The sequence below is a fragment of the Hemicordylus capensis genome, chromosome 6 (genome assembly GCF_027244095.1).
Source record: "Hemicordylus capensis ecotype Gifberg chromosome 6, rHemCap1.1.pri, whole genome shotgun sequence".
In the NCBI taxonomy this organism is placed as follows: domain Eukaryota; kingdom Metazoa; phylum Chordata; class Lepidosauria; order Squamata; family Cordylidae; genus Hemicordylus; species Hemicordylus capensis.
The window spans coordinates 114,074,032-114,100,423 of record NC_069662.1 but is presented as its reverse complement, the minus strand read 5'-3'; the positions used below and the strand labels follow the sequence as shown (position 1 = coordinate 114,100,423).

At 43.5% G+C, this 26,392-nt stretch overlaps 1 protein-coding gene across 10 annotated transcripts in view; it reads left to right on the top strand.

Annotated features, from left to right (window-relative positions):
* The first annotated feature begins 6,733 nt into the window (after positions 1-6,733).
* The window catches only part of GALNT15 (polypeptide N-acetylgalactosaminyltransferase 15), a 37,049-nt gene continuing 17,390 nt past the window's right edge, over positions 6,734-26,392 (top strand). For 8 of the 10 annotated variants that reach the window (XM_053262161.1, XM_053262160.1, XM_053262162.1 and 5 more), the window contains exons 1-3: positions 6,734-7,874; positions 20,529-20,695; positions 22,941-23,145. In XM_053262161.1, coding sequence (XP_053118136.1) covers positions 7,303-7,874; positions 20,529-20,695; positions 22,941-23,145 — 944 coding nt within the window. In that variant the 5' untranslated portion in view covers positions 6,734-7,302. Of the gene's footprint in view, positions 7,875-12,676; positions 12,767-20,528; positions 20,696-22,940; positions 23,146-26,392 lie in introns of those variants that run through there. The other 2 variants (XM_053262168.1, XM_053262169.1) reach the window with 2 other exon arrangements.

Below are 26,392 nucleotides of genomic sequence, written 5' to 3'. Positions count from 1 at the left end.
CCTGATTGGCTGAGGCGCACCCAGAGGATTGGTCGCCGTGGTAGCAGCAGGCCTGGCTGCAGAGGCCAGAGGCAGTGGCGGGCCCAGCCCAGCCGCAGAGGCAAGGCCCGGGGGGGGGGAGAAAGGGGGGCAGAAGTGGCAGTGGGGAGGAGAGGAGGCCTGGCCTAGAAGTGGAGACTGGGGCAGAAGGTACGGGGTGGGTGGAGGTAACCGCCGGCCCCAAAGAGTGCACAGATACTCTGTGCGGGGTCGGCTAGTTGCTTTAATTTCTTAACTTTCTTTTAAATCTGTGTTGTTTTATTTTAAACCACCCAGAGATGTGAGCTTTGGGTGGTATACAAATATGCTAAATAAATAAATACAGTGCAGAATAAACACAATTTTATTGCAATTAATTCTCCATAATTACATCATTTTTAGACAGGACATCGCCTAAGTGATTTACTAGGTGAAATAAATAAAATAGAGCTCTCTCTTCCCAATCAAAGGAGCAAATGTCCTTTTAATCATGCATTCACTGCTAAACTTGTGAGTCATCAAGAGTTCTGAACATTGAGCTCTGATAACCTCAAACATTTTGTTCTGAGCAATTCTCTTCTAATTTATTATTAACACACTACTAGAAAATGCCTTTGAAGCTATAAAGCACTAAATCATGCCAACTACACAAAATAGCAGCAACTGCAGCAAATAAATTACACTTCCAAATTACACTTCCAAAGTTCCAAAATATTCATCGTGTTGCCATGAGAAGAATAAGGAAATAATTACATTATACAGCTACCCAATACCCTTGGAGGCCAATATAATCGACCACATGGTTTGTATATTTTTGTTTTCTTCACAGCTGCATACATAAAAACCAGCATGTGCAATTTGGTTCATCTCAACAGAGTTTGCAAATAAGACATCCTCAGTAAATTGTGCCCATTATTTACAAAAAGTAAGGTAAAGTTAAAGTGTGCTGTCAAGTCGGTTTTGACTCCTGGTGACCACAGAGCCCTGAATACACTGTCCTTGGTAGAATATAGGAGGGGTTGACCATTGCCTCCTCCCGTGCAGTATGAGATGATGCCATTCAGCATCTTCTTATACTGCTGCTGCCTGATATAAGTGTTTCCCATAGTCTGGGAAACATACCAGCGGGGATTCGAACCAGCAACCTCTGGCTTGATAATCAGGTCATGTAGGATCTTTAAAAACTGGCCTTGTGGTATATAGAGAGCTATGTCAGGGTGAGGAAATATGCACACACTTCTCACATTTTGGATGGCTTGATCCTGCAGTAAAGCATTTGACCTTTTATTTAAGACTGAAAGGCTATTAACACGAGCAGCCTAACCCTGGCTAGGTCTGCTCAGGGTTAGGCTGGGCTAGGCTGCTCATGTGCAATGCCAGGATTGAGCCTGATCCCGGTGTTGCCCTCCCGCCCAACCCAATTTTTAATCCTGGCCTTTGAACCTGAGGTTCAATGAACCTTGGCAGGCGATCGTAAGAATGATCGCCACTGGGTTAAAAGGCTTCCCCCCAGCCTGCTGAACTTTCTGGCAGCGAGTGGGAGGAAGGAGTGGCTGTGCAGAGCGTGTTGCATCCTGGGATGTGGGGTGGGGCAAGTCCTCCCGAACCCGGCTTCGGTCTTCACCACGCTGCTGCTCATGTGGGCATGTGGGGCGGTAAAGGCAATACCAGCCACTGCTCGTCTGCCAGGGAAGGCTGGCAGGTTCCTGCCTTCCCTTCAGCCCTCCAGCAGTGGCTGTGAGAACGTGTGCATGACCTCTGCCTTTTCCTTCATCTCTTTATGACTGTTTTGCTGGTCAATGACCGAATAAACTTAAATCTTTATGACTGCTTACTTTATGAGCAAACACTAGAATTGTATTTTTTGCTGTTTCAAACACATAATTATTATTTGTTTTTACAGAATGTTAGAAAGTTAAATCAGATATTTGGGATGGTCTGCATCAATGCTGCATTCAATGAAACAAATACGATAGGCGTTCCTGAAATATTGATTGCAGTCCCTGCCATTTTTTCTAGGGTCCTTCAGCGTGTCTTTTGCCCACAAGCTACAACGACTAGGTTAGTCCTTGTTCAGGTTGCTGTCTTTCTTTTGGCATCACTGCGTCTCCATTCCAGGGAAAGCTTCACCTGTTGATTTCTGCCTATTGTGCAGCTATTAAAGGCATAGAACCCATTATTAAATGTAACTCTGGATCGCTAGGGGAATATCCAATTCTTCTGTATCTTGTATCTTTAGTAGCATATAGCTTTTTTTGGTATGCGTGTTTTCATTGTTTTTGCAGTATTTTATAACATAGCTTTGTTCTGTTATGTGTATTGAGGTCTGTTAACTGGATTAATAAACCTTGACACAGAACCCATATGAACAAAATAGGTGACAACCAGAGCTCATGCTGGTGTGTCATATGTTTGCACTGCCTCTAGAGCCTTCATGGGGGTGTTTGGTAGTATATTCACTATAGGAGGATATGATGCTGATAAAGGGTTCCCCCATCACTTCATCCTTCAGGTACTTTCCAGATTCCTATGTTAGAAGTAAAGCGGCAAAGCAAAGGTACTATGGACACATGAGAACAGCAGCACACAGCAGACATCTTCTAATGCAGGGATTCTCAAACTTGGGTCCTCAGGTGTTATTGGACTTCAACTCCCATAATCCCCAGCCTCAGTGGCCTTTGGTTGGGGATTATGGGAGTTGAAGTCCAATAACACCTGAGGACCCAAGTTTGAGAATCACTATAATGACTCTATTATTTATTACCAAAACTCACTGGAAAAATCCAGAACATAAAACTTAGATTATTTTTTTTTTAAAGCACAGCGTATCTGTCTCTAGTTTCTAGTCTATCTGAGGAGATCATGAAGCTCAGCCAGTCACGTAGGTTTCTGCTGCAAAACTGAAGCTGTGTGCTCTAGTTCACTCACACAGCTTTCTCCTCTGGAAGATTAGGCTTGCCCCTTAAAGAGGCAGTGCACAACAGGTGCAAGGGGTGGAGGCACTCTAAAATGGAGTGATGAAAAAAAAATAATGCCTAAAACAATTTAAAGCTTTTCTAAAGGCCTACCCTCTCTGGCTTTCATCATTCTGACATGACAGAGGGTCCAATTTATTCATTAATTTGTTTTTAAAAATACTGCCTTCCTTTTTTGCACAGCAACTCAGAGCAGCTGCAATAAAATATCAATAGTATAGCAACAGCAACAACACAGTAATGGACAAAATGCAAAGGACAACAGCTCAAAAAACCATAGCAAAACAACAGCATCCATATCCCCATGTCCACGCAAATGTCTATCAAAACCAGAATCAGCTTCAGCAACACAGCCCAGCCCAGATGTTTTACAAAATAACCAAATTTTAATTTGATGCCTGATGGAGTACAGCTTCCATAGGGAAGGAGTTCCAAAGTTCTGGGTCAGCTTCCATAGGGAAGGAATTCCAAAGTGTCAGAGCCACCATTGTTAAGGCCCTGCTCCTAAAAATATACCCTTTGTTCCTAATATGAACAACATTTTCTACAGGATGGGATGTGATCACTGCTTGGCATAGAGGAGGATGATGGGTAGCCTGAGCATATTAATGGTTTTAGCTACAGTGTGTAGTGAGTTGTGCAGTGAGTTGTGTAACTGTGCCAAAAGTATTATATGGTACCTAGCAAGTAAGTCAGAACACCAGGCAATTTTCCCACCTCCACTCCCAACCTTACTATATTGAGTAACTGGCATATAACCAACTTGTCGGGGACAGCTCAGAAATTCATAGCGGTCATTACAACCATTGGTCTATCCCAAGTGGACTCTGGACCAACACATGTTGCAGGTCACACCCTTGTTTGGGTCTTTTACTCTGATCATGGTGGTGTCCGTGGGTGGGGACTCCTCTGATTTCCCCATTGTCATGGATGGATCACAATCTGGTTAAGGTCAGACTTACAACCACTTCCCACCTCTGCGGGGGTGATGGGCCTATTCGAATTGGCTGCCCGGAGAGGTTATTGGATCCAATAGGATTCAAAAAAGCCTTGGAGGGATTTACTGTTGGCTCTGCCGGTGATCCTGTTGATGCCTTGGTGGAGAACTGGAACAGCAAACTCACCAGGGCAGTAGACACGATTGCCCCTAAGCATCCTCTGTGGCCCACTTTGAAATTGGCCCCTTGGTAGATGGAAGATCTATGGGGGCAGAAGCAGCAAGCTAGGTGACTGGAGCACAAGTAGAGAAAGACTTGACTCGAATCAGACATGGAGCACATTTAAAGATCTATGCTCAGGCAATATGTGTGGCAAAGAAGCGGTTCTTTTCTGCCCGTATTGCATCTGCGAGATCATGTTCAGCAGAACTGTTCAGGGTTGTGATGGGGCGAGTACATGCCGCCGCCCCCCCCCCCAAATCAGAATTTGGAGCCATCAGTTACCCGCTGTGATGTTTTTAATGAGTTCTTTGCAGACAAAATCTCTCATATTCAGGCTGAATTAGATAGAGACTCCACAATTATTGCGGTGTCTGAACTGGACGTGTCCAGCAACTCCTCTTATATGGTTCAGCTGGATCGGTTTCAGTTTGTCACTCCTGAGGATGTGGACAAGCTGCTTGGAGCAATGAGTCCTACTACTTGTTCTCTTGACCCTTATCTGACATGGCTTGTTCGATCTAGCAGGGAGACTGTTGTAGGAGGCCTGGTAGAAATCATAAATGCTTCTCTGAGGGAGTGCAGGATGCCTCCTTGTCAAAAGGAGGCAATTATTAGACCTATTCTAAAGAAGCCTGAATTAGATCCCTCAGAGTTGAGCAACTATAGGCCTGTCTCCAACCTCCCATGGCTGGGCGAGTTAACTGAGAGGGTGGTAGCCTCTCAGCTCCAGATGGTCGTGGAGGAAACTGATTATCTAGACACATCTCAAACTGGCTTTCAGGCGGGCTATGGGGTGGAGACTGCCTTGGTCAGCCTGATGGATGATCTCCAATTGGGAATTGACAGAGGAAATGTGACTCTGTTGGCCCTTTTGGATCTCTCAGTGCCTTTCGATACTATCGACCATAGTATCCTTCTGGAATGTCTGAAAGCGGGGTGAGAGGCACTATCTTACAGTAGTTTCACTCCTACTTCTCGGACAGGTTCCAGATGGTGTTGACTGGAGACTGTTGCTCTTCGAAATCTGAGCTCATGTGTGGCATCCCTTAGGGCTCCGTACTGTCTCCAATGCTCTAACATCTACATGAAACCGCTGGGAGAGATCATCAGGGGATTTGGTGCGATGAATTATCAATATGCTGATGACACCCAGATCTACTTCTCATTGCCAACTTCTTCAGGAGGTGGCATAACCTCCCTAAATGCCTGCCCGGAAGCAGTAATGGGCTGGATGAGGGAGAATAAGCTGAATCCAGATAAGATGGAGGTACTTATTGTGTGAGCTCAGAATTCCAGAGATAATTTTGATCTGCCTGTTCTAGATGGGGTCACACTTCTCCAAAAGGAACAAGTATGCAGTCTAGGAGTGCTTCTGGATCCACACCTCTCTATGGTATCCCAGGTTGAGGCGGTGGCCAGAGGTGCTTTCTATCAGCTTCAGCTGATACACCAGCTGCACCCGTTTCTTGAGAGGAACTATTTCAAAACAGTGGTGTATAAGTTGGTAACCTCCAGACTTGACTTCTGCAATGCTCTCTATGTGGGGCTGCCTTTGTATGTAGTCATAAAATGGAGGCATGCCAGCACTCCTTCATAACCCATGTGCTCCATTCATTTGCTTTATTCATTTAACCGCTGTCCTACCAAGATTTGATTGGTAGTTAAGTTTCAGTTATTATTATTAGCATACAAATTCTTAACATTATTATTAGCATTATTACTTTTCTAGGGTCCCTCATCTGGACTCCTATGGTCCCATTTAGAATCAATTCATATTACCAAAGCGGAGCAGAAGCTGCTTGCATGGCAATATCCATTAAACCAGTTATTGCTCTTGTCATGGTCTATGGCAGGGTTGAACAATTTCAGCCCTCCAGCTGCAGTTGGACTACAGCTCCCATCATCCCTCACTGTTGGCTACTGTGGCTGGGAATGATGTAACTAGACCAGCAACAGCTGTAGGGCTGATGATGTGCAGCCGTGGTTTATGGGCAGAGGTTCCCAATCTGAGTTCCCCAGATGTTGTTGGACTATGACTCACATCATCCCCTTTGTGGCTGAGGAATGATGGGAGTTGTAGTCCAACAACATCTGGAGACCCATGTTTAGGAACCCCTGGTCTACCGACAGTGTTGCAAGCATACCAACTTTGATGAATGTTACAAACACATTTATGTGATTGTATGCCCATATCTCATAAATCTGCCACCATATAGCTTCAATTGTTGCCCTACAAACCTTAGCAGCAGAATCATTTGCTTTTCTGCCAGCTTTGCTCATGAAATATAAAATGAATTATTCAAATAGCACGTTTTGTTTTTTATTTTCATCATTATTTGGTAGATTACATGCAGTCAAAAACATCCCTAACCTCTAGAACAAAACATGTTTTTTATAACAGACACTCCCTTGTTTAGGAAGGAAATTCTGAACAAACATCAGGAGCTGTGCATTCCGATTGGTGTTCAGAGTCACACACATACACCCGCCCCAGCTTCTATTGCTTGCAGGGTTTTGATCGGATAGGGTAAAAACAGTGAGGGCATTAGGACCAAGAGAAATTTACACACACCAGCTCTGTTATGTCTGGCAAGTGGTTCCTGACTGAGTGCGTACTTATGTGTGAAACTGAGTCAGAGGCTAAGTAGTTTGCATCAATTGAGCTCAGTGAACTTGAAGCATCGGAAGAGAGGGAGAAAAGCAATCAACCCTGCTTTCAACAGAAAGTACTTTTTTTTGCTGCATCTCCGACAACATTTGGAATCATTTTGCAGTTACAGCCAATATGTGGATAAGAACCATCAAGACAATATTTTTCACCTTTTGGAATTAAAAGGAGACAGGCTCAACTATAAGATCTCTTTAATGGACTTTTTGGCCAACTAATCACATCCCCATAGACAATCTGGGATGCTGAATGATAATTAAAAAAGAAATTATTCTTCCACTGAGTGGACTCATTTCATCTTTTAGATCTCTTTTTCAAGTATAGGGAGTTTAGGGATTGAGATTTTATACCTTGCAAGAAAGAACAAGGGTGATGAAGTGTAAGTGTTGATACCTGAATGAGATGAAAATCTCTTGGCAGGTCCTATGTTGTGATGTGGCCAGAGAGCCTGGATGCAAGACTTGTGTGACAGATTTTTAACATGACCATCTGTGTTTCTCTGATCTTGAGGAAAAGATGCAAGTACAGATCACGGAAAGTGCCATTTCTCTTGTTGCTGCTGGTGCTGGCCTTTTTCCTATTGATGGTAACAATGCTGAGTCAAGCACCCAAAGCCCTGAACAGGGAAGGATTATCCCAGCCTGCAAAGTCCTTCCCTAAAGAAGGGTGCCAGGTGGATTTTGGTGAGCCTCAAGAGATCTTAGACGCTCAGGAGGATAGCCCGCAGTACTTGCCCATGGAGGGACTCTCACCTTTCATCTCTCTAAGGGAGGACGAACTTCTGGTGGCTTTGGAGTCAGACTCAGCCAAGAGAAACCATACCAAAGCTAGGAAAGGATACCGGATGGTCAGGCAACAAAGCAGAAGGCAAGAGGAGGATAGGCAAGTGCGAGACTCTGAATTGCTGCTCCAGTCCTTTCCCCTACAGGATGGAGGGCAGACTGATGCAGGGGAACTACTGGCTATAGGTAGCCTGGGAACTCATGGATTTAATGAAGCACTCAGCAAGCAGATCCCACTGCACAGGGAGCTGCCAGAGGTACGGCATCCTTTGTAAGTAAAGCTTCCTATTTAACCCTGTCTTTCCAGACCTCAAGGAACAACTTATTTCTCCTCTTTTGAATGTGTCCTCTTGCTCTCTTTCACCTAGATATATTGGGACCACTTCCTGTTGCTAACAGTATGTCTTTTGCAGGTTAACAAAGGAGCCTGAAACATAGTGTTTGCTTTCTAAACTGGACAAGGTGGCAACTGTCATCCAGACTGACTGACTGATTGATTGAGTGAGTGAGTGAGTGTCGTCAAGTCAGTGTCGACTCTTAATGACCACATAGATAGATCCTCTCCAGGATGATCTATCTTCAACTTGGCCTTTAAGGTCTCTCAGTGGTGCATTCACTGTTGCCATAATCGAGTCCATCCACCTTGCTGCTGGTCATCCTCTTCTTCTCTTTTCTTCAACTTTTCCCAGCATTATCGACTTCTCAAGGGAGATGAGTTTTCGCACAATGTGCCCCAAGTATGATAGTTTGAACCTTGTCATTTGTGCCTTGAGTGAAAATTCTGGGCTGATTTTTTCTATGACCAAATAATAGAAGAGTCAAGTCAACCAGAAGAGACAAAGTCTAGATTGCAAGAAAATAGTATTCTTTTTTTCACATAATCCTAAAGTGGGAAACATACAAATTTAAGGGGAAACTGAACATTGTATCCTACTGACACATTGTAAGTGTTGTTTTTTTAAACGATCCTTTCTAATATTTTCTTTAAAAGCCACAAGAAATACTGAGATCTGGGACCCCAAACAGTTACCAATGTGTCAGCTGGGTGTTCCAGTTCCCACATAGAGGAATGAGCCAATATGCAATTTGGTGGCAGTTTGGGGAAAGTGTAACTTTTCTAAGAATGTCACTTGCATGGTTCTGGTCACTTTTTAAATAATCAGGTGAACGGGGAGCTGAATTTTCAGTCCGTAAATTTTAGAATATGATTTTGCTGCTTAATGAAGTGTGTAGTGGCCTCTACTGGCAAATGTGAGAATAACGAACAATTTCCACCAAGTTGTGTTTAGCAGGCACATAATATTTTGTGGCATGTCTTGCTTATCTCTAGCCAAAACCTAGCAACCAATAACTGCAGGTGTCAGTGACAAAAGCCTCTACTAATGGAATAACCTTCTGTATCAGACAAAATGAGTTCACAGTAGCATCAAGTTACAGCATTAAAGAAGGGCATGATGACATCACTGGAACGGTTGTGCATTTAAGCACTGCTATAAGAATGAGTATAGTCTAGGCCAATTATCTTCACTATTTGTCAAGTGCGGTGCACTCTGGCCAAAAAAAAAAAAAAATCCTTCAATGTAAGAGCCATTTCCTACTTCATTGACCTCCATGCAGTACTGGGCTTTTCTCAGAGCCAAGGAGGGGCTCTAAGAGAAACAGCCCTGTTGAGTTGAGCCCCAGCACCATCTTGGAAGATGTGCTTGGAGTGCTGGGAAGTATAATCCTTCCCAAAGTTTCCTCCCATAGGATTCTATGGGGAAAGTGCTCCACATGTGACCTGCAATATAGTTCGGGGACTTGAGAGGTCCATTTCCTATAAAGGTGCTGGGCAAAATACAGGACTGCATGGTGGGAATGAGCACCTTGGGACAGTGCCAAGGAGGTTCTGCAGCTTTGGCCAAAGCTTTACATAGACCTAATAAATAATTAGGGAGCTTCACTTGGGGTTGATGGGAATTGCCATGGGCTCCTGGGCCTTGCAATTAAGAATACTGGTCTAGGCAAATCACACAAACAAGTTGCACAGGATTCCAAGTCATCGGACACAGCTAATATGGTTACTTCTTCTGTATCAGTTTTGTACAGAATAGGGATGAGCACAGAATTCGCACAAATTGATTCAAATTTGAATCAATTCAATTTGGAACCATTGGACAGAGTGGAGATTCATTTGAATCGATTCGAATTTGCCCAAATTCAAATTGAATTCAGGTGAATTCAAATGGATTTGAACGAATTTCCAATGCTTCCAAATTGAATCAATTCAAAGTCAAATCAATTCGTGCTAATTTTGTACACATCCCTAGCACAGACTTCTTAATTCGGCCTGTATTTAATGGGCATTGGCTCACATACTGCACAAGCAATGCGGGTGGTTGGAACACAATCCGTGCTGCTGCCTGTGGAAATGTGATCAATGGTGTTGTGGAACAGGGCCATTCCACACCATCTTAAAATTGTGCAAATGCAATTGCATGACGTGACTCCCTTTGGAAATAATGGGCGTCATGTCACATAACTCTGTTTAAATTTATGACAGTGTAGTAGTGTCTTGTTTTGCAATGCCACCAGCAGTGTTCCCACACACGCCGCAGTACAGGCAGTGCTACAACTGTCCACATTGCCTTGTGTGGTATGTGAGTCTGTTGGTTTTGGGTTTGCAGTTTTCTGACTCAATAAAGTTTATTATATTTTGGCTCATGTTGCTTCAATAGTTGACTTGTCCTAAAGTTACTAAATGCAGAGGTTTGTATTCAAATGTGCCAAACTAGGGATGTGCATGGAACCAGTTCGGAGGCCCTTTATGGGCCTCCGAACTGGTTTGAAGAACCAGCGCTTCTGCCAGTTTGAAGGTGGCGGGGGTCTCCCTTTAAGAGTGGGGGAGGGTGCATTTACCACTCCTGCTGCTTTCTCCCCAACGGCGTTCATGTTTCTTAATGCCCATCAGGGTGGCAGCTTACCTCCTTGCCGCCCCATTGTCCTCGTCTTCCGGATATGACTGGAAGTCACCAATGCACCTGCGCACACCGGCACGGGTGAGCACACATCACACATGCATGCCTGTGCCGGCATGCGAAGGTGCATTGGGGACTTCCGGTCATATCCAGAAGACGAGGGCAACGGGGTGGCAGGGAGGTATGCTGCCACCCTGATGGGCTTTAAGAAACATGGATGCCAGCAGGGGGAAAGCGGCGGGAGGGGTAAGTGCATCCTTCCCTGCTCTTAAAGGGAGACTTCCTTATTCTTCATTATTCATGGTGTTTTTCATACTGTGGCATTGCACTGTGCAAAGTTTTATTCTAGCACATGGGCAAGAGTTCAAAGAATGGCACTAATCCATGTTTCTTTCTGCTCACTGTTCTTTGGATGCAAGCTAGGTTTGTGGCTTTGTTTATTCTGTAGCTCAGTTGAAAGAATGTTCAAGATGTGGAAAAAATAAACTCTTTTGACTACTGAATACTGCACTGTAGCACTAATAGCAATCAGGGCCAATGGCAGGATGCATTTTGGCATTAAGCAAATGACTGATATCTGAATTAAGTGCTGCTGGGCTAGCATGGCATCTCAATATGATTCAAGCTTCTTCACCTTCTGGTTGACCCAGACCGGTTAAGGTCACACCCTACCATCACAAACACAGACCATGTCAATAGGTTGCTGCAGTGCTGTGTGAAGTAATTCTAGGCAGAGTCTCATTTGAGTTTTTTTGCACATGAATTTCACATCATAAGTTATTGATGACGTAATCAGCAATTGTCCTAAAGAGCTGTGGTAACAGTCACTGTTTCCAGGCCTGTGTTATTAATGCCAGAGGCAAGCCCAAAGCAAAAGCCCAGAAGATCTCAGATCTGCCTCCTGAACATTTTTTTTTAAAAATCATGTCTTATATTTGAACCTTGGAAACTTCTGATCCAGGGGTAATCAAACTGCTGGCACTTAAAATCAAAAAGGTTGCAGAGCAGCTTTTAAAATGTCGCCTGGGGAATAGCCGACAGGAGCTGGACAGTATCCTGTTCGGCAAATGCCATCTCTTAAAGTGCGAGGGTGTAAAGGATTAAGATAAAATAGAAGGGGACAGAGCAAAGCCACATAAAGAGCAGAAAGAAGGCTGTGCCAGCTGGTCAAAGAGTCAAAAGAAAGAAAGAATACACCAGGGAAGAAATTCAGTGTATAGGTGCTTATATGCCAATGCCAGAAGCATCTGAGTCAAGAAGGGTGAGATATAGTGGGAATAGATATAGTGGGCATAACAGAAACATGGTGGAACAGTGAGTACCAGTGTGACACTGTTATACCTGGATATAAACTCTATAGAAAGGACAGGGAGGGGCGCCTTGGAGGTGGAGTAGCACTGTATGTTAAAGAAGGGATAGAATCTAACAAGGTAGAAAACCTAGGTGGACTGGAGTCCTCCACACAGTCTCTGTGGGTGACAATACAAGGCCTGAAAGGAAATGTGCTACTGGGGACGTGCTATCGCCCACCAGATCAAAATGCTGACAATGATTGGGAGTTGTAGGAGGAAATCAGGGAGGCTTCAGGGAGAGGAAGGGCAGTAATAATGGGTGGCTTCAATTACCCACATGTGGATAGGGTAAATTCACAGTCAGGTAATGACAAAGAGGTCACATTTCTAGATACGCTGAATGACTGTGCCCTAGAACAGTTGGTCTTGGAACCAACCAGAGAGAAGGCGACCTTGGACTTAATTCTGAGTGGCACACAGGACCTAATGCGTGATGTCAGTGCCATCAACCGTTTAGGGAACTGTGACCATAGTGCAATCAAATTCAGCATGCATGCAGGGAGAGAATCACTAAAGAAGTCTAACACAGACACTTTGAATTTCAGAAGAGGAAACTTCTCCAAAATGAGGAGTATGGTGAAACGAAAGCTGAAAGGGAAAATCAAGAGAGTCACTTCGCTCCAGAATGCATGGTGTTTACTGAAAACCACAATACTAGAAGCCCAGTTAGACTGTATACCCAAAAGGAGGAAAGGTACCACTAAGTCCAGGAGGATGCAAGCAGGGCTAACAGGTAACGTCAAGGAAGCCATAAAAGGGAAGAAGATTTCCTTCCAAAATTGGAAGGCCTGTCCAAATGAAGAGAACATAAAGGAACACAAACTCTGGCAAAAGAAATGCAAGGTGACAATAAAGTAGGTGAACAGAGAGTTTGAGGAACATTTAGCTAAAAGCATCAAGGGAAATAACAAAAACTTCTTTAAATACATCAGAAGCAGGAAACATGCCAGGGAGGCGATTGGACCATTAGACAATGAGGGAGTGAAAGGGATTATTAAGGAGGATATGGAGGTTGCAGAGAAGCTAAATGGGTTCTTTGCGTCCGTCTTCACAGCAGAGGATACTGAGCATATACCTGTTCCTGAACCAGGCTTTTTAGGGTTGGAGGTTAAAGAACTGAGTCAGATAGAGGTGACAAGAGATGATGTTCTAAACTGTCTGGAAAAAATGAAAACTAGCAAATCGCCAGGGCCGGATGGCATCCATTCAAGAGTCCTCAAAGAACTCAGATGTGAAATTGCCGATTTCCTTGCTAAAATATATAACTTATCCCTGCAGTCCGGCTCTGTACCAGAGGATTGGAAAGTAGCCAATGTAACACCGATTTTCAAAAAGGGATGCAGGGGCAATCCGGGAAATTACAGGCCAGTTAGCTTAACGTAAGTTCCAGGCAAATTGATGGAAAGCATCCTCGAGGATAAAATTGTAAAGCACAGAGAACAACAGGCCTTGCTGGGAGAGAACCAGCATGGCTTCTGCAAAGGTAAATCTTGCCTCACAAACCTTTTGGAGTTCTTTGAGAGCATCAACAAGTGTGTGAATCAAGGTGATCCAGTTGACATAGTATACTTGGACTTCCAAAAAGCTTTCGACAAAGTTCCTCATCAAAGACTCCTGAGAAAACATAGCAGTCATGGGATAAGGGGGAAAGTACATGTGTGGATTGCTAACTGGTTGAAAGACAGGAAACAGAGGGTAGGTATAAATGGAGAGTTTTCATAATGGAGGGAAGTAAGAAGTGGGGTCCCCCAGGGATCTGTACTGGGACCGGTGCTTTTTAATTTATTCATAAATGGTCTAGAAGTAGTGGTAAGAAGAGAGGTGGCCAAATTTGCAGATGATACCAAACTATTTTGGGTAGTGAAATCCAAAATGAATTGTGAGGAGCTCCAAAAGGATCTCTCCAAACTGGGGGGGTGGGGTTGGCAACAAAATGGCAAATGCGGTTCAATGTTAGCAAGTGTAAAGTGATGCACATTGGGACGAAAAACCCCAACTTCAAGTATATGCTGATGGGATCTGAGCTGCTGGTGACTTACCAAGAGAGGGATCTTGGGGTCGTGGTGGACAGCTTGTTAAAAGTGTCGACTCAATGTGTGGCAGCTGTGAAAAAGGCCAATTCCATGCTAGGGATCATTAGGAAGGGGACTGAAAATAAAAGTGCTAAGATTATAATGCCCTTATACAAAAATATGGCACAGCCACACCTGGAGTACTGTGTATAATTCTGGTCATCACATCTAAAAAGGACATTGTAGAAATGGGAAAGGTGCAGAAGAGGGCAACCAAGATGATCAGGGGTCTAGAGAACCTTTCTTATGAGGAAACACCTGGGGCTGTTTAGAAAAAAGATGACTGCGAGGAGACATGTTAGAGCTCTATAAAATCATGCATGGTATGGAGAAAGTGGATAGAGAGAAATTCTTCTCCCTCTCCCATGACACTAGAACCAGGGGTCATCCCATGAAATTGATTGCCACGAAATTTAGGACCAACAAATGGAAATACTTTTTCACACCATGCATAATCAACTTGTGGAATTCTCTGCCACAAGATGTGGTGACAGCCAACAACCTGGATGGTTTTAAGAGGGGTTTGGATAACTTCATGGAGGAGAGGTCTAACAACAGCTACTAGCTGGAGGGCTATAGGCCACTTCCAGCCTCAAAGGTGGGATGCCTCTGAGTACCAGTTGTAGGGGAGTAACAGCAGGAGGGAGGGCATGCCCTCAACTCCTGCCTGTAAGCTTCCAGTGGCATCCCACTGTGTGAAACAGGATGCTGGACTAGATGGGCCTTGGGCCTGATCCAGTAGGGCTGTTCTTATGTTAAACCGGGCCCCCCAGATATTGGGGACAATGTCCCATTGTGACTGGGCATGGTGGGGGCTGTAAGCCAACATCTGGGGACTCAAGTTTGAGAACCTCTTTTCTAATCCAGCACTTTATCCATTCAACTACTGTACACTGATTCTGACATTTTATATCACTTTGACTATAATATTAACTCCACTACATTATCCCAATACAGTTTGCCAAAATATCCTTATTTTGCCCTCTACTACTAACTACTACTATTTATATACTGATTTTGTACAAAAAGTACACAAAGAATAAGACAAAGAATAAGAAATGTTCACTGTGCCCAAAGCTCTCACAATCTAAAAATAAACACAAGGTAGACACCAGTAACAGCCACTGGAGTCCCCCATCAATGACCACATGAGACAGGCAAGCTAGGTGAGAGTAATTCACCCAAGGCCAGCTTCAGTTAGAATCTGAACTTGAATTTTCCTTATCCAATCCTCACTTCACCCACTTACTCTACAGAAGTACACTGTCCATATGTGAGTTCTGTGTGTCTACAGAACAGTGGTAAAAAGACAACAATGTTGAGCATGGACATGGCATTCTCAGGGTGAAGTCAATGGAGGCTCTTCTTGCTGGGCTACGTTCCACAAATTTGCGTCAGTTATAATAATAGCTGGAACCCAATGATAATAGCTGGAACCCAATGAATCACACAAACCTGTTCCGGCATACTGAAGGCAGCTTGAGGTTGTTGTTGTTTTGCCTAGCAGCTCCTCATGCCAGATAACAAACCATTACTTAAACTGAGAGGACTTACAAAAGCTACCCATGGCCTCACAGGTTGCAGAAGCAGAGGTCGCATTTTAGCTTTGTCAGTGGTGGGATTGTGGTCTTTTTCTTTACAGGTGGGGGCCATGATCTCTACTTTTGGGCTCATCTGTCCACTGTTTGCATGCTCCTGAGAAGAATAACTAATCCATATCCACCATTTCAATTCAATAACAAAGGCTTCTTTCCCATATCTGTTTTCACTATTGTCATGCATTTGTGTCATTAGCTTTGGAGAGAAAGATTGTGCATGTCTGATCATGCAAACATATACAAGATGTTAAATTGCCTTGCAGACTCATGACTCCTACTCAAAGGCCGCTGGGGACTGAATCTCAATGAGCTGCAAATGAGTGGGAGTCCTTTTGGCAAGGCTTTTTCTTTGTCAGAATTTATGTAATGTGCACCAATGCACATATTTGCAACCTTGCGTTCTTCACAGCTCAGACTGGAAGCCTACACATGGTTTCCAGTGTGTTACTTGTATTCAACTGAATACAAGTAACCATATCTAGTTAAGACATCCGTTCCGGAAGTCTGTTACAGGCCTAGATGTTAATAAGACTCCCCCGCCTGCAAGAGCTAACCAAAGACAGCTAATCAGTCACCATGGTAACCAAACACCTTATCACAGTGGCGGTGTAATCTGACACAATATGATGTGCAGTCTTCTTCCAGCTCACACACTCTTTCTGGGTGTTCAATCTATCTCCAAAGCACTGTGGGAATGCTGAAAGAAATCACAGTAGACCTCCCACCACCTGCTGCTGGAAGAGGGCAGGATTTCCAGGTTATTGGAGGGGATATTTCACTTCATTGCTTCATACTTTGTTCGTTCTGGATACAATTAAAGCTTGTTCTCATGTCTGAAGTGGAAGGGAAGACTGCTGTTGTCGAAATAGTGGCATATTAATGGCTCAGCTAATTTGAAAAAGAGGAAGAGCAGGAGGAAGATAAATGTAAAAAGAATAATAAAAGAAAATAATTTATTTTCACGTTCAACGCATGTGACTGCACAGGTTCTTCTCATTAAGTAGCTTACAATGGGAACATGATGCATCTAACCATAAATTATATAATTAATTGCATTATTAGAGAGGGCTGCATACACAAAATAAATATTTCAAAAAGATGTACTATTAATTAAAAGGGGAATTAAAATTAAAAAAAACAAGAACTATAATTGTATGGGTCTCCAGGGTTCTTGTGCACAGCAAGTAGCCTACACACATGCTGTGTGCAAGGATTTGCCCACCAGCAAAAAACAAAAAACTTGTAAACTCAAAGAAAGGGCAGAATGCTAACAAAAAGTAAAACGTAAGCTTTACTTAAGCCTCTGGAGGCCAGTTTGTACAGTCACAAATATGGAAAAACATAGGGTGCTGTGGAACAGTGGTCGGCCCATGTTGCACCCCTGCACATAAAACATAATGTGACACCGTCTGTCAGGCTACCTTGCTCACAATAGTTTATGAAGTGGAAGGATTGTAGGAATTGAGCATATACATGCAGAAATGTGTACAAGATATTGGTTGGGATCCAAAGATTTCATTAGGCACACCTAAGAACTTGGGCATGGCCAGTAAAATGTATTGGCTGAGATCCTGACTAGTGCAAAGCTGTTGCGCTAATTGAACTGAATCTGGAGCTTGCGTTCCAGACTACGGTTGTACCACCGCAAGACTGACTGCACAACTGCATCAGGCTTTGTTTGTTTTCAAGGGAACCTTTGTGCAATTGCTCAAATCCCTGTTTTCAGTGCACCTCCGTGATTTTCTTGTGCAAGCAAAATTTTGCTTGTTATGCAAGTGTTTGGCTAGTCAGGATGTCAGCCACTGACCTTCCATTAAGCAGCAGATCACTGTGCTGCATCACAAATGCCTTCTGAAAGGCTCCTCAGCTTCAAAGGTAGCTGCTATGTGGCATTGCTGAGGAGGCTGTTGTTTGAGGAACACAAGTCCAATATGTCAGAAGTACTTGCATTGGTCTCTGAGTCCCACTCGCAGCCATAATGCTGTACATCAGGGTTCCCAACCTGTGTTCCTTCAGATGTTGCTGAACTACAACTCTCATCATGTCTATCATGATTACATCTCAACTCTCATCAACTCTCATCATGTCTAGACATGATTACAACCTGGCAATAGGTTGTAATCTTAGAAGATAACCCATTAAACTGGATCCTGATTGCACGTTAATAACATGCATACAAAATTAGGACTGAAAAAGCAACCATAAACATGGCATGCTTCGGTTTGTAGGCAGTAGGGCTATTCACACAATTCCTAAAATGATGGTATAAGGCAAGTAACCCAGGACTGGAGGTCGGTGAGAACCCACACAACTCCTTCCAACCCAGCCCGCTCAAACCTAGGTAGCCTGGCTTTTGTACCTTGGTCTTTACCGAGGTAAGACAAAAATAGCAGCCGTTCTACTTCAGTGTTCCACTGTGCATTTGCCATTCCTAGCAGTCCCTGTGTTGTGGGAAAATCCTCTGGAACCTTGTCCTCCTGTTTGATTCAGTCCCTTGCTTTCATCCTTCCATCAGATTTGGCAAAGAGAATTAGGCAAGCTTCCCACAATTGAACTAATTGCCTGACAGAATTGAGTCAGAAACAGTGAGGGTGTGTGCTCAAATAAGCTTTTATTTCATGATCATGAAAGACATAGTACAGGTCAAAGTCTGGCATGCATTGTGCTCTGAGGCTAAGCAGTGGCTAGCTTATATAGGTTCAAAAAAGCAAGCAAATCAGTAAATCCTACAATACATGTCTTTGTGAATAAACAGATGCATTCATGAAGGGGCAACTAGCCTTGGATATGAGCCAATGTCTGGCCTATCTGCCCTCCCTACTCCTAATCAGTATCTTCTGGTATCTTTGGGAGCCAGCTATGTTTCTTCTTCTGGTGCACGGAGAATTATCTCATGCCCTTGGCTACATACAGTGTCCTTTGTCAGGCTCTAGTATTTTGCTGTCTCTTGGCAGAGAGAGAGACCTTACATTCTTAAACAATATTGTTCAGGCTTTCTGACTATACCTTCTGCCATACGTTCTGTTAGAAGCCTGAACCAAACTTATTGATTATTGATGAGCCTGTATTAAACATTTCCATATCACCTGGGAGCTGATGGCCTTGTTTGTGAGAAAGTGCTGTGGCTACAGTGGCTGCCATCTGTGAATGTGCCACTCTGCAAAGGACACTCTATGGTCCTTTCCTAGCAATAGGTTCAGTAGGGCTGGGCCTGCTCCAGCCCTTTTGTGATCCTTAAAGGTAAAGTGTGCCGTCAAGTCAGTGTTGACTCCTGGTGACCACAGAGCCCTGTGGTTGCCATTGCCTCCTCCTGTGCAGTATGAGATGATGCCTTTCAGCATCTTCCTATATCGCTGCTGCCTGATATAGGTACCAGAGAGGATTTGAACCAGCAACCTCATGCTTGCTAGGCAAGTTATTTCCACCTGCGCCATTAGGTGGTTTTGTGATCCTTGGAGGTCCTAAATTCAAAAACAGAGACTGCAGTTGTGCTACTTATGCGTGTGCTGGGTTTGCAGGTCCAAGAGAAGGTTCTGCTCATCTGTGGGAAACACAGTAGGAACTTTTTACCCCCTCAAACCATGCCCCGATGCTCATGTGAAAGGCCTTCTAGTCTCCTTAGCTCAATAATGGTATTTTCACCTAGAATAATTGTATGTAGTGTCCCAATTTAAAAAAAAAACAGTTGTTATCAGATGAATAATCATCTGTTCAACATTATTTTTTTCCTGCTGAATAAGTATAGGTTAATACATTATGATACAGTCCTTAATTACATACTTAATTTTTCTTCCAGTAATCCATGGCTTATAAGCAATTTTGTTACTTCACAAAAGTATTAAGCAAAACAGCAGTTGCATTGCATATATTCTATATAATCCTTACTGCATTCTTTTCATTCCATAATTATAGAGTTAGAAGTGAAATTAATACAATGTATTAAAGTAAACCAGAGATGCAAAACAGATAGAGCAGTACCTCTTTTTGATCAACTCAGGTAATACAGAATACTGCTTCAAGCAAAACTCAAAAAGAAAGGAAGTATGCTTTGTACAAATGTTTCTTTACAGTTACCATTATTGATAATGGTAATGGTGATATATCTGTGCAAAGATTTGTCTTACTTTTTAAAAATTGCTCTGTCACACTGCAAATAAGGAGCCAGCATGGTGTAGTGGTTAGAATGCTGGACTAGGACCGGGGAGACCCAAGTTCAAATCCCCATTCAGCCATGAAATTACCTGGGTGACTCTGGGCCCGTTACTTCTCTCTCAGCCTACTTCACAGGGTTGTTGTGAAAGAGAAACTCAAGTATGCAGTACACCGCTCTGGGCTCCTTGGAGGAAGAGCGGGATATAAATGTAAAAATAATAATAAAATAATAATAATAATAATAATAATAATAATAATAATAATAATAATATTTTGTGGTTGTGTTTAGTAACTGAAAGTGGGGTTCCAACAACTATAATTTTTGTATCTGACCAGGATAGTGTAATAAATAAATAAATAATGCTTAACAGGAGTCCTATTTAGGTATTAAACCTGAATGTGAGGAGGGGATGTGGGGATGTGCCAAATAGGCACACCCTTACACTGATGTGCCCCTCTGACCAAACCCCCACCCCATTCTGCCTGGGTCCATTGCTTGTCTGCAGAAGCAAGTGCTGAATCTGGGAAGGCTTTCTTCCCATGGTCTTGAATGCTGGCAACCCAGAGTTTCAGATCCCAGGGAGCAACTCTCCTCAGGTTCAGCACTTGTTTCTACATATAAGCACTAACCTCGGGGACAGCAGGGATTTGACTATATGGGTTCATCAGTGTGGGGACTTTGCTGCTCTAACCAGCATGGTCCTGTTCCCCTCTCCCTGCATTCAGGGGATGATGATTGAGTAGGGCTAGAGTGTAAATAAAATCAATGCTTATGCATTCTGTCCTTTTTGCAGGTGCCTGCAGCAAGAAACCAACCCTAATCTTCCTACAGCGAGTGTTATTATCTGTTTCCATGATGAAGCCTGGTCTACTCTCCTGAGAACAGTTCATAGTGTCTTGGATACATCCCCAAAGGGCTTTCTCAAAGAAATAATCCTTGTAGATGACCTCAGTAAGCAAGGTAGCTCCTTTTTGGCTCCATCAGTCTGTTACTAGCAGGTATCTTCCTTCTTGAATGAACAGAAGAATTGTTTGCAATGTTCACCACCATAAAATTAATGTCCATTGACTGGGGGCAGGGAGGGACACAAAAGAAGGGAATTTCAAAATGCATTCAAAGAGACTGGGAGGCAGGGAGAGTCCTTATAGTGTGCCTCTCTTGAAGTAGAGGATACATCAGTAAAGGAGGAAGGAAGGTTTGATTTTGTGGTTTTATGTTCTCAGCACTGAATATACAATGCTGTGCTATTGCTGCTATAACTATCCGATTTTGCTGGATCTCAGTTTGACAAAGGCAGAACTTGTGTGCTTTCCTTCCTTGAGTTGTGGTTTGTTTTGTTTGTGAGATAGTGTCATGGTGAGAAACCATGGACAGTGGCAGCTCTGTGTGTATGTGTGCTGTGATGAGCTCCATGTCTGGCCTTGAGACTAACTTGTGCTTCACTTGCTGCTCTGGTCTGCTCTAAAATCTACATTGCAAGGTGTTGTACTCAGTCAAAATATGGCTGAAGTTGCTCTATCTGAGCTTATGGCTATGCCCGCTTGCTGCTAGGTGTGCTACTGTGGCAGCTGTTGCAATGCTAGGAAGTAATGCAAGGAGTCATAGTTGTATGTGAGAGAGCAACATGCCAATTATGTTACTGCAGCACAGGCACTGTGCTGGCAGTGGATTCCGGGTCAGTGATTCTGTTTTGGCCATTTTTTACTGTCTTTGAAACATATGTTCTTGATGAAGGGGACAGATTCCCTTTTACTGGGTACTTCTGCAGTATTTTTCAAGGCAGGGTTGCAAAATACATTGCAATGCAAAACTTGTGTGCATGCACTCTGTGACTGCAGCTTGTTCCAGCCATAGGGAATAATGGGGAAACTCGAAACACCTGAGTTTTCCCCATGGGTAACTCCTGAGGACACTAAAGTGGGTTGGGTGGTAGGGCATGATAGGTGCGATCTACCAGCCAGCCAACCAACCAACCCATAAAATAAATGGGCAAGCAGGAGAAATTTAAATAAATCTTTAACCTTTTCCCCAAACCCCCATAGGATCCTATAGCACCCTTCATGCCCTACCACACTACCCACTATGGTTTCCCTAGGAGCTACCATGGGGAACAATCAGGTGTTTTGAATTTTCCCATTGTTCCCTATGGCCGAAACATTTGAGTTTGTTTTGTCGAAACACCTATGGCCAAAACATTTGAGTTTGTTTTGTCGAAACATTTTGAGTTTGTTTTGTCGAAACACCCGGTTGGACCATTTGTTTCAATGGAATGTTTTGGCCATTAGTGTTTTGTTTTGAACTCAAAACAGAACACAAAATTATTTTAATATACCTCCCAGAAACATAGCTTTGAATGGCAGGTCTTTGTTCCTTTGGCATGTTTTCCATGCCAAAGGATTCTGGAGCAAATATGCTAACTAGTCTTCAAAACTAGTTGCATTAGGTTCTGAGGCAAGCTTGCTTTTAGACTGACATCTTCAGTCTAAAAGGAGGAGAGCTGGTCTTGTGGTAGCAAGCCTGACTTGTCCCCTTATCTAAGCAGGGTCTGCCCTGGTTGCATATGAATAGGAGACTAGATGTGTGAGCACTGTAAGATATTCCCCTCAGGGTATAGAGTTGTTCTGGGAAGAGCAGAAGGTTCCAAGTTCCCTCCCTGGCTTCTCCAAGATAGGACAAGATTTATTTATTTTTAAATAGGACAAGATTTTTTTATTGAACCAACAAACTACCAAAGCATACAGTACGTTGCCAAAGCACAATTATATACAAAGTGGTTGTTTGTACATGATATATCTACAAAGATTTACACACAGGATTTGGAAACACACAAGTTATGAAGTATATGCAGGTAGTACTGTAACTCGGGGGTGGGGGATTACAAGGCACATCAGGTAATCGGGGGGGTTACGTCTGACGTCCATTTCCACAATTTGTCCCATTGCTGTTTAGAAGAGATACTCTTGTCTTTTTGCACATAACCATACACTTTTCCAGAAGAGATTTACTGTCTCATCTGCGTGAACCTCTTGGTTGTGTCTTCCCTCCCTATTCCTATGCACGAGCAGCTGAGAGAGATTCCTGCCTGCAACCATGGAGAAGCCGCTGCCAGAGCTAGATGGACCAATGGTCTGACTCAGTATATGGCAGCTTCCTATATTCTTATGACTCTGACCTAATCTCCAAATCATTGCTATTTTAATGGCAGGGTATCTGAAGTCATCCCTGAGTGAATACATCTCTAAGCTGGTGGGTGTGAAATTGATTAGGAGCAACAAAAGACTTGGGGTCATCCGGTGCCGTATGCTTGGAGCTGCACGAGCAACAGGGGATGTCGTGGTCTTCATGGACTCCCATTGTGAGTGTCACAAAGGCTGGCTCGAACCCCTGTTGGACAGACTAGCCAGTGACAGGTAAAGAATAACTATTCTTTTCATCCTATTATGTTGGTGCACCTTTACAAGAGGATGGGTCTAGGAAGCACTGTGGTGCTCAAATACTTCAGAGTAATCACTGTGCAGATGTTTTACAAATTCTTGATTAAAACTCAGACCAACATGGCATATTTAAAGGGCTGCCCGTCTCCGCCATGTTTCGGCAGTGGCGGGGGTGTTCCCATAAGGGCGGGGAAGGGTGCACTCACCCCTCCCGCCGCATTTCCCCCACTGGCGCTCTGTTGTTTTGAAGCCACTCAGGGCGGCAGCATTCCTCCCTGCCGCCTCGTTGCCCTCATCGGCTGGAAGTACTGGCTGCGCGTGCGCCCATGGTGTGTGTGCGCTTCACGGCAGATGGGCACATGCACGACCGGTGCAGCAAGAGAGCAGCCTAATAGAACTTCCCAACTAACTGCACTGCTGCAGCAGGAAGTGGCAATTTTTGACACCCTCCCCTTCCCCAGGAAGCCCTCTGTGCCACCCAAATATATGTCCCCGAGAGGGCTGTGCAACTCTCCTCTCTGCAATGGTGCAGTTAGTCAAGAAGTTCTGTTAGGCTGCCCTCTTGCTGCACCAGTGCATCCTCGCTTTGTATGTCAGCTACAATCCCTATTTCCTGGTATGTATCCTTGTTAGGTCACTTTCAAAATATTGTCCCAGTTATACCATTTGGGGATGTGTGTTATATTAGCATTAAAGTAAGCTGTCAGCATTGTCATTCATCAGAGTTTTGGTCCTTCTCAAGTCTCTAGCAGTTAAAATTCTGAGTGAGTGAGTGGATGTGTCTTGTCTCTAGTGCATATGTAGCTAATAGGCATGCACATGATCATTAAGGCACCATGGTGTCTATAACTTGCCATTGTGTACTTACTGCATCCGCTGAGGTATATTTTGAACTGTTGATATTGCAGGACAATTAAGTTTTCCAGCTGTATCTTTAATCAAAAGAACCATCATCCTCTTGACTTCTAAAATGGGGCTAAAGTAAAATGTGCTGTCAAGTTGATTTCAACTCTTGGCACCCACAGAGCCCTGTGGTTTTCTTTTGGTAGAATACAGGAGGGGTTTACCATTGCCTGCTCCCACGTAGTATGAGATGATGCCTATCAGCATCTTCCAATAGTGCTGCTGCCCGATATAGTACCAGCAGGGATTCGAACTGGCAACCTTCTGCTTGTTAGTCAAGCATTTCCCCACTGTGCCGTTAGGTAGCTACTGGAGAATGGGGCTACTGGAGAATAAACTAATCCAACAGATTGGGGAGATTGCCGAAAGCTGCTGAGCATACTCAGAGCTGCTGTGGCCTTCCACTCTGGCATCGGGGCCAATGGGAGTGTGGCTGGTGGATGTGATTAAGGCTATCCAATGGGCGGGCAGCATGAAGGCTGCCAGGATTCCATCCGAGTCTCTGGAGGCTAATGGCTCCCATGATCTGCTCCCCCAGAGCTGCTAACTGGATTGTGTGGGCACTGCATTACAGCAACCCAGCAGTGATAGTCAGTGATCGTGTGTCAGGCTCACCTACTGATCCTGGCTAACTTCTCGCAGCAGGAAAGTGATCATGTGAATGCTGCCATTGTTGTATTTTTGCACATTGTATTATTTTGAATGCTGAATTATGGAAATGTATATTTAATAAATTGTTAGTAACAAAAGAAAAAAGACATGCAAGGAAGGCACCACTGGGATGGACATTATGTGGGAATAAATAGGGACAGCTGTTCTCCTCCAGGTAAATGTGAGACAGCCACCACTTTAAAAGGTGCCTCTTTCCCCCATTAGCAAGGGTATTTATATATATGTATACATCTGAATTGCTACCAAATTCTTTGCCAACGCTATTTTGCAAGGATTGTGAACTGCACTTGAGTACTACATGGTATCCACTGCATCCCTAATTTCAATAGGCTTGAAGATAAAAGCTACTTGAATGATTTTGCTTCTGTTAGAGATCTAACAAGATTTATAAAAAAAATTGGAAAGCCTCTTGCTAAGCAAAGGAGATCCCTATATTGCATCGAATTACTAATATTTCCCCACTGTACATACATGTAATGGAACTGAAAACACCATCATATATAAAGCATTTGAATTATTACAAAAAGTGTTACCAGAAGGAAACAAGTGTGTTGTGATATTAATGCAGGACATCATCATCATTATTATTATTATTATTACTACTACATTTATATCCCGCTCTTCCTCCAAGGAGCCCAGAGTGGTGTACTACATACTTGAGTTTCTCTTTCACAACCACCCTGTGAAGTAGGTTAGGCTGAGAGCAAAGTGACTGGCCCAGAGTCACCCAGCTAGTTTCATGGCTGAATGGGGATTTGAACTCGGGTCTCCCCGGTCCTAGTCCAGCACTCTAACCACTACACCACGCTGGCTCTCATAAATATAGCAGCAGCCTATCCTTCTGTTACATTAGTCCTCAAGCATTTGGGAAAAAATAAAATTGCAGACTTGTTGCATCATCATATTTTAGATCTCATATTTATTTCCTAGGGTTATGAAACATTTATAAGAAAACAGCCTTGGAATTTCAAAAGGACTGCGTTAATTGACATTCAAGGCACTGCTAAAGTACAGTAGATCTAAAGAAGAGGCATTGAAGAAATGTTTTCATAATACTTTACACCTATAATGCACATTTGTTTTCTTGGAAAAAGAATTCCTGCACCTTTACAATACCCTGACAGTTCAATTTGAACTGCTTTTGGAACCAGGATATCTTCATCTAGTTTCCCCCGTCTGTAAGATGTAGTAAAATGTGACCTCTGTCCTGATACCGTCACCTTGTGGATCCCCCCAACCCAACTAGCAGCTGCCAGTAATGTTTAGCAGTCAAGTGGGGGAATACTGCTTGACCTGCCTGGTTTTTCTGCTTGCTGAGTCTGTGCGCTATACAAGATGCCATGTAAAGCTCTGCAGAATAGTCTCCTGAGACATTCTCCATCTGCTGAGTCTCCAAACCATGAAATCTCCTATAACAGAATGGCCAATCTGAGACTCTGCAGCTTTTGTTGGGCTACAACTCCCTTCATCCCTAGACAATAAATTTGGGCTGAGGGTAATGGGAGTTTTAGTCCCATAACAGCTGGAGAGCCTCAGGTTGATCCTCTATCCTATCACATTACCATATTTACCTGACAGAAGACAACCCTGAATATAAGATGACCCCTTTACAAATGGGAGTTACTGTAAATACAAAAGGAACAGCTCT